The sequence below is a fragment of the Sceloporus occidentalis genome, unplaced genomic scaffold, assembly GCF_023333645.1.
Source record: "Sceloporus occidentalis isolate IW3139 unplaced genomic scaffold, rSceOcc1.0.p SCAF_40, whole genome shotgun sequence".
Taxonomy (NCBI): domain Eukaryota; kingdom Metazoa; phylum Chordata; class Lepidosauria; order Squamata; family Phrynosomatidae; genus Sceloporus; species Sceloporus occidentalis.
In genome coordinates, this window is record NW_028317020.1 from 3,690,764 (window position 1) to 3,699,030 (window position 8,267).

At 40.7% G+C, this 8,267-nt stretch overlaps 1 protein-coding gene across 1 annotated transcript; it reads left to right on the forward strand.

The window, feature by feature from the left end:
* The first annotated feature begins 3,258 nt into the window (after positions 1 to 3,258).
* LOC149290226 (olfactory receptor 5T3-like) lies at positions 3,259 to 4,179 on the forward strand. The gene has a single exon (XM_089489406.1). The coding sequence runs from the start codon at positions 3,259 to 3,261 to the stop codon at positions 4,177 to 4,179; it is 921 nt and encodes a 306-aa protein (XP_089345532.1).
* Positions 4,180 to 8,267: the final 4,088 nt, after the last annotated feature.

The window sequence follows — 8,267 nt, forward strand, 5'->3', positions numbered from 1 at the left end:
CCCGAAGACTGCGCAAGTCTATTATTTATTCATTTACACCAGTGGTGTGTGTTTGCTTTTCTTGTATTTTTGGTTTATACTTACCCTATGCCACCTATAAAGGAAACAGCTCACTTATTTTGTTTAGGGCCCATGCAGCCATGATCAACAGAGCCCTGTCTTCTTAATCTGAGGCCCATAGAAATAGACGATCCAACAGAAAATCATAATAAAATAATGTAAAACAAAAAAGAACAATCTATCTTTGCTTGATTGAAATAAGTAAGTGCTGAATAGGTTTCTGTCCTGTTCATTGTGAAATAAACTAACAAAAGTCTTAATAGGTTGATATATAGTACAGTATTTCAGTACATACAGTTAAGAAGTTGTCATAAGGGAGAACATTATGTATAAATTACCGATCATTGCCAAACATTTGCAACTTATATTAGTCCTATGAGATTAATCCATAAAAATACATTATGTAAACATAGAATATAAAGCATTACATTCAAACATTCACTGATTGATGTAGATTTCTCCTTTTGTGTTGGACATTAAATAATGTTGCTTCGTGGCTAATTTCAGTTTAATACTGGATGAAAACTCCAATGTTTTTAGCATGAATGTAAGTTGTAATATTTTATATCTTCACATCTATTATCTGGTAATTATATGAAACATTTAACAGGGCAAATTTGTTAAATTACTGTATGTTGTAGCTCTGAAAAGCTGCAGAAATATGTATGGCAGCTTCCATATTACACATACTTTTTGCTTGTAGTAGAGTGAATAAATAAATAGATTTCATGTATTTTTTGTTGTTACCAAATGTACCTGAAAATCTTTATTAAGTTATTTTATCTTGGTAAAATCTAAAATCTACTCTTTGAATCTGTAAATACAAAAAACAACATGTTGTTAACCAAGAATATAAAATGGCACCAATGGATAATGTATAGAAAACAATCTCTAGTAGCTAATGATGAAAAGGGAAATATCTTGGTAGGCTTTCCTTAAAAAACAAACCAAAAAAAAAATTGTACAGATATTAACAACATTTCAAGCATTTAAAATATAGAACTTATACAAGTCAGAAGTCATACAAGAATGGTATTACCACTAGTTATGTATACATTGTAGAAATTGTAGGAGATAAAATAGAAACCTGTGTTATCTAGAATGACTGAATGTCCTTCTCTTGGAACAAAGTTTGTGTTTATTATTTGCCACTTTAACAGAAATATTTTAATAGGGCACTGTTGCAGTATAACCATTGGCATACATACAATTTATTTAAATTATTAAACATTTAAACTAATAAAAATTTCTATTTACAGCTTTTCTTTTTGTTTTTCTACCAGTGGAATTATTTTGGTGATATTTAGTATGAAAATTCCTCTCATGGAAGCTGAGATTGGTGTTGGGCCATAGCAAACCAACAATATCTAAATAGTTTTCTACTCTAACTATTACAAAGACTACTTGAACCAAGTAACAACAACCATCAACTTAACAACAGGTTAATTGGTAGGAATAATTATGCAAGTAAACATATTTTTCCCCCATGGTTTACGTATAAGGTGAGTTTTAAATACAGATATATTGCTTATTTGAAACTGTAAATATAGTTCCATTATATCGTTTTTATTTTTAGTTACAAAAAATACAGAAAGGGAAATACAACCTAAAATGCATATACATTCTGGTTTTGGGGTGCTACTAAAATGAGCAACATGTACACACAACAAAACAAGAAAAACAAAACAAGAAGCTCACATCCAGCAAATACTAGTAAACCCCTTAATGACAAGACTGTTTCTTGTAGTACACTTTGGGACAAAGGCTCTTAACATTTTTCAGTGTTGCTGTTTAGCTGTATTTTCTTTCTCATTTTGCACACACACACACATTATATATTGTTTTTTTCAGGATAAGCAGGGCTTTCTTCAGATACCAGTAATTTTATCATATTATGTAATCACTATAGAAACAATGATAAAATATGGTGATTTATTTTTGTTAAAAATGACCTTTTCTCACTTTTTTTTAAAAAACCTTTTACTTATCTGCAAAAAGTACCTGCTAAATAGATTCTTCTATTTGTCCTAAGTTTACAAATACCCAATGTTTTTATGTTTTTTGGTTTTTTTCTGCAAGGTATTGGGCAATAATTACAAGTAGAGTTTTGCTATTTCAAAACCATTTTCCCCAAAATCTGTTAATTCTGCCTCGTGTGGTATGTCGGACATCTTTGAAGCCGAGCAATGCAATTAACCCCATCAAACCATATATTTTTAAAAACTAGACACCCCAGAGTATTTAAAATGCTGTTATTTTTACCCTTTCCATGCACTAATTCTACCATCAGCCTTTGTCAAACTTTATGGTAGTAATTATTATTTTTTTTCCACACACTTCAGGTGTGAATTTACCATTCCTGATATATGTCACTGTAACATCGCCTGAGTACAGCGATACCCCCATGCATGGGTTTGTTGGTATGCATTATTTGGCATTTGGACATCTGGTCAGTTTGTGTCCATGTCCCATATTTATGACATCTTTGAAGCCGGCCAATTCGATTTACCCCATCAAATCATACTTTTTTAAACTAGGCAGCCCATGGGCATTTAAAATGCCAATATTTTAACTCTTTCCATGCGACATGTTTTGTGAAGATATAGCGCTAATTGTCGGACTTGCTCATAAAAAACTTTTTTGTATATAAATATATTTGGATTTTTTTGTGACAGTGGGGGATTATTTTAACATATTACCAATTTTTTTATTATTATTTATTTTGTATTTTAATAATCACATTGTGATTAGTGAGCTGGGCTCCATTGACCTGCATGGTTGAATACAGTACCCTCTGTGAACTCATTAATATGACAGTTGGCGCCGCCATCTTGGCAGCAATGCCATTCACTGATGGCGCTTGTTGTTGCTCTTCGGAGCAATCACAAGGCGATTGGGGCAGGGGGTTGTGTTACTGACATGCCTCTATATCGAGGCATGTCAGCAACACTGATTATGCTTAGGAAGCGATTGCTGATGGCTTCCTAAGCACTGTTTCCTCCCATGATCCAAGGCCAGCCTCAATAAGCATTAGGATGATATAATTCATGGATCTTGGTGAATAAAATGCAGATATATTCCAATAAAGTTGACCAGATCACATGTGGAAAATAAAACTGGAAAATATTTTTATTTATAATAATCAGTGATAAAATGTTATATACATGATATGTTGTGTCTTTTATTTGAACAACAGGAATGGATTGGAGCAACAGGACCCTTTTACATACATTTACCCTCCAGGGGTTTACAAAGGATGAACAGCTAAATGTCTTACTTTTCTTAGTTTTCTTCTTCATTTACATTATAACGTTACTTGGTAATATTTCCATGTTATTGCTGATTACCAAAGATATCCACCTACACACACCCATGTACTTCTTTCTTGGGCAACTGTCCTTTCTGGATTCATGTTACTCATCTGTCATTTCTCCTAAGATGTTGGTGAACTTCCTCTGTAAAGACACATCGATTTCCTCATTTGGCTGTGCAGCTCAAATGTTTTTCTTTGTAGCTTTGGGAACTGCTGAATGTTTCCTACTAGCTTTGATGGCATATGATCGATATGTTGCTATATGTAAACCATTATTCTACATTGTCATCATGACCAGGCCGTTCTGTATCTTTCTTGTAGCTGGCGCCTATATTGGAGGGTTTCTGCATTCTGTAATTTATGTGAAAAGCACATTTGAATTACCATTCTGCAAATCACATGACATAAACCATTTTTTTTGTGATGTTCCACCACTCCTGAAACTGTCTTGTATAGATACTACATATATTGAGGCTCTGCTTTTTGCATTTACCGGTTCCATTGGTATGAGTTGTTTAGTTGTGATCATTATATCTTACATGGTAATTATTTCTTCAGTTTTGAAAATTCAGTCAGCTGAAGGAAGAATGCAAACCTTTTCTACTTGTACTTCTCACATTACAGCTGTAAGCATTTATTTTGGTACTATTCTTTTCATGTACCTAAGACCCCACTCAAGTTATAATTCAAATCAGGACAGGGTTATTTCTGTATTTTACACCATAATCATACCATTTTTGAACCCTATTATATACAGTATCAGAAATAAGAGTGTCAAAATAGCTCTAAAAAAAGCATTGTCTTAATAAAAGTATTAGCCATATAATAATACAGACAGTTGTTGAAGCTTGCTTTTTAACTGTGATTATATAATATCTTCTTATTTTAAACAGTGCAATAATTCTGCATAATTGATAATGTTGCAACTAATTCTTATTTATTATTATTTATTGTTCTATATAGCGCCATCAACTTCCGTACCGCTGGACAATGGGTAGACAGGACATAACAAGTAGTATGTAATATAAAAATTAGATTTACTCTTACTCTGATAAAATCTTTTGTTCTTCAATCAGAATAAATTTCAGTCAAATAGTTTAACCTGTTTCCATTATAGGGTTGAAAAAATATTCAGTAGTGGAATTTTTGTAGCTTGCTGGCAGGACACAAAGCAGCCCTGGCCCTTTAAGGCCAGCGGCCGTCAGGTGATGTAGTTGCGGCTGACGCTGCAGCATCCAACCTGCTGATATAGCATAAATTTGATGAGTATGCGGGGGATCTGGATCCTAACCCTGCTGCTTGCCCGCAGCAGGGCTGAATGAAAAAGAAAAAAAAAAACTGCATGTCCCGGGCGTCGAGCGATACCAATTGCGCAGCCCTGTGCACAAACCCAGCATTGCAGGTATAGATCAACTGGAAATCACATGTAAACTTATCACTGAGGGTATAGATCAAATAAACAACACATGGAAACATCACTGCAGGTATTAATCAACTGAATAAGACATACAAACCCTGTATTTGCAGGTATACATAAATAATGTATGGATAATATATGTATATTGTATAATATAGCAGATATCGCTCAACAGAATAACACACAAACCCAGCTTTGCAGGTAAAGATCAATTGAAATTCACATAAACATCAGCATTAAAGGTATAGATAAAACCCCCTAAATTACAGGCATAGATAACAGGTCGCACACCCCAAAACCAGCCCTGGTGTCCACATTGCCCACATAGAACCTGATCAGCACCCAAATTACACGCATGCGACTTGCCATCTTTGTCTTCAACAGCCCAGCATGAGTCAACTTTGTCCCCAAACAGCCAGCCTGTGCCATCTTAGTCCCATAAACACCATGCCTGTGCCATCTTGGTCCCCAAGGCTCAAACACTCTGCTTGTGCCATCTTTGCCTTTCCACAAATTAATTAATTCATCCACAAATTAATTAATACTCTCATGCATTCAGACAATACATCCACACATTCATTCATTCATTCTCTCTGTCAGGACTCGGGTAATCAGGTCAGGTAGGAGCCCATGTGCAGGGGATACTTGGGGTTCGGTCTGTAACCCACAATGCATGATTATACAAACAAAGACACCACAAGCAGAAATCTAGGTGTGACGGAAGCCTCCATCACTGGGGCCACTGGAGAAGCCTAACTGCCAGCCTCCTCCCTATTGACTATGGGCCCTGGGTTTGTAGAGACTTCTGTGGCTACCCCCAGCAGTATCATCTCATCACTGGCTGAGGGGATTATCTCCAGCAGACAGCCAGGATCTGCCACCAGGGAGTGACCACCATTCTTTGATGTTTAATGTTGTATAAATCAGTCTCCCCCACACACACCTATTGTATTGTTAATCCCCTTACTGCCCCTGTTGTCTCTGAGAGGCAGATTAAGGGGGCGGTTTGTGTCCCAATATCTTGTTTTATGTTAATGTGTGTTTTGCTGGATATATCCAGCTCTGTGTGTCTAAAATAAATCAGTCTTCGTTTGGTTTTACCCTACACTGAGTCTCGGCTAGTGACTGGGGAACCGGGGAAAGTGTGTTGTCCCAGGCTAAGGGAGCACAAGACAGCGGAGGCAGTCGGTCGGACTAGCCAGCTCCGTGACATTGGTGGCAGCGGTGGGATTGCTTCTTAGTCCGAGGGACACTTACTTTCTACCGCGATTAACCGACAGGACGGCAGACTTCGGTCGCCTTGACGAGGACATGGATGTGGTATCAGAATTCCAGGGGCTGCTGCGGGTCATCCTCTCCTGCTACACCACTGCCCTGCCTACAGAACAATACCAGAACCTGAGGCAAGTGGTTCGACGGTCAGTATGGCAGAGGGCTGTTATACGCCGGGGTCAGTGTCTTCCAAGCTCCGAACAAAAGATTAGAGACCAGCGGGAACTACGGATGTCATTCCAGGGACAGCAACCCCAGGAGCAATGGGTATCCGAATTGGACAAGCTGGTCCAACAGGAGGTAGAGCTGGAAGATCACTATAGGGCTCTGCAGTGGTATACAGAGCAAGCATATTGGGGAACTGCGAAAGAATGTTCTCCAGAGGGCTATGACTTCGGTGGCCTGGGATTATTATGGAATAGTCTTCAGGAGGATCCGGACTTCGGCAGCACAGCGGAGTGGCGGATTGAGGACATCCGGGATTTCAGGGAGTGGGACCTCCCAGATGCACTAGAACTTAAAGGTGATTTAGACTTTTTAATTACACAGGAGTGGGAACTGGAGAAGGCGTATAAAAAACTGTTCGAACGCGTTCAACAGAATTCCCCAGTGTCCAGGGATTGTGTGGATTTTGTGTATGTGATTGAGTGGTCAGCTGAGGATGTTGACCCAGGCGGGGTGGATGGGACTGCGGTCTCCACCCCTGAGTCACAGGGATGCTGGGCAGCTAATCCAGATCCAATACTGGAGCTGTGCGACTTTACACCACAACCAGAGACTGGGGATTTATTTGATTTATTGTCTGAGGATGTTAACCCAAGAAGGGTGGATAACACTGCAGTCTCCACACCTGGGTCCTCAGAATGCTGGGCAGTCTGCCCAGATCTCTTAGTCCCAGCTGAAGAGCTGGCAACAGGGCAGAGCGCTGCTGGCTTCTGCCCCACACCTGCAAGCACTACAGGGATCCAGGGAGATGCGGCAGCCGGCCCTTCTCCCCAGCGGCAGCTCACATGTCCGGGAGCGGAGGAAGCGGCCCTCCCTCCCCAGCGGCAGGCCGACTCACAAGATGCCCTAACCCCAGCTGAAGTGCTGGCAACAGGGCAGAGCATCGCTGGCCTCTGCCCAGCACCTACCAAAGCTGCAGGAATTCAGGGAGATACAGCGGCCGACCTGCCCCCCCCAGCAGAAGCAGGGAGGTGGAACAGCCGGTCCATCTCCCCAGCGGCAGAACCTAATTCTGGGACCGGATCAACCTGAACTCCCTCCTCAACGGCAGCAGGAGCACCAGGGAGGGGATGCAGGAGGCATCCCTCCCCAGCGGTACCCGGGAGATGACGCAGCCGGCCCATCTTCCCAGCAGCAGCAGGAGCAACAATTTTGGGAGGGCATTGATGGGCCAAATAAACTGACTGACTACGGAGTCAACCCGTTTGGGGTCTCATCCTATGTCAGTCCAATTCGGAGGGGGAAGAATTGTGACGGAAGCCTCCATCACTGGGGCCACTGGAGAAGCCTGACTGCCAGCCTCCTCCCTATTGACTATGGGCCCTGGGTTTGTAGAGACTTCTGTGGCTACCCCCAGCAGTATCATCTCATCACTGGCTGAGGGGATTATCTCCAGCAGACAGCCAGGATCTGCCACCAGGGAGTGACCACCATTCTTTGATGTTTAATGTTGTATAAATCAGTCTCCCCCCCCCCACACACACCTATTGTATTGTTAATCCCCTTACTGCCCCTGTTGTCTCTGAGAGGCAGATTAAGGGGGCGGTTTGTGTCCCAATATCTTGTTTTATGTTAATGTGTGTTTTGCTGGATATATCCAGCTCTGTGTGTCTAAAATAAATCAGTCTTCGTTTGGTTTTACCCTACACTGAGTCTCGGCTAGTGACTGGGGAACCGGGGAAAGTGTGTTGTCCCAGGCTAAGGGAGCACAAGACAGCAGAGGCAGTCGGTCGGACTAGCCAGCTCCGTGACACTAGGTAATGAAATGTATTGTATGTATTATGACAGGACAAGCAAATAAGGGTTATACAGTCTGTTAACAAGAAACCGGACGTATGGCAGGATAAATAAGTACTGGTAATAAGTCTTTTGGCAGGGAGCCCACTTGGAAGGGCACGAAAGGCAGGGAGCCCACTTGGAAGGGCACGAAAGGCAGGGAGCCCACTTGATAAGGACACAAAGCAGGTAGTCCACTTGATA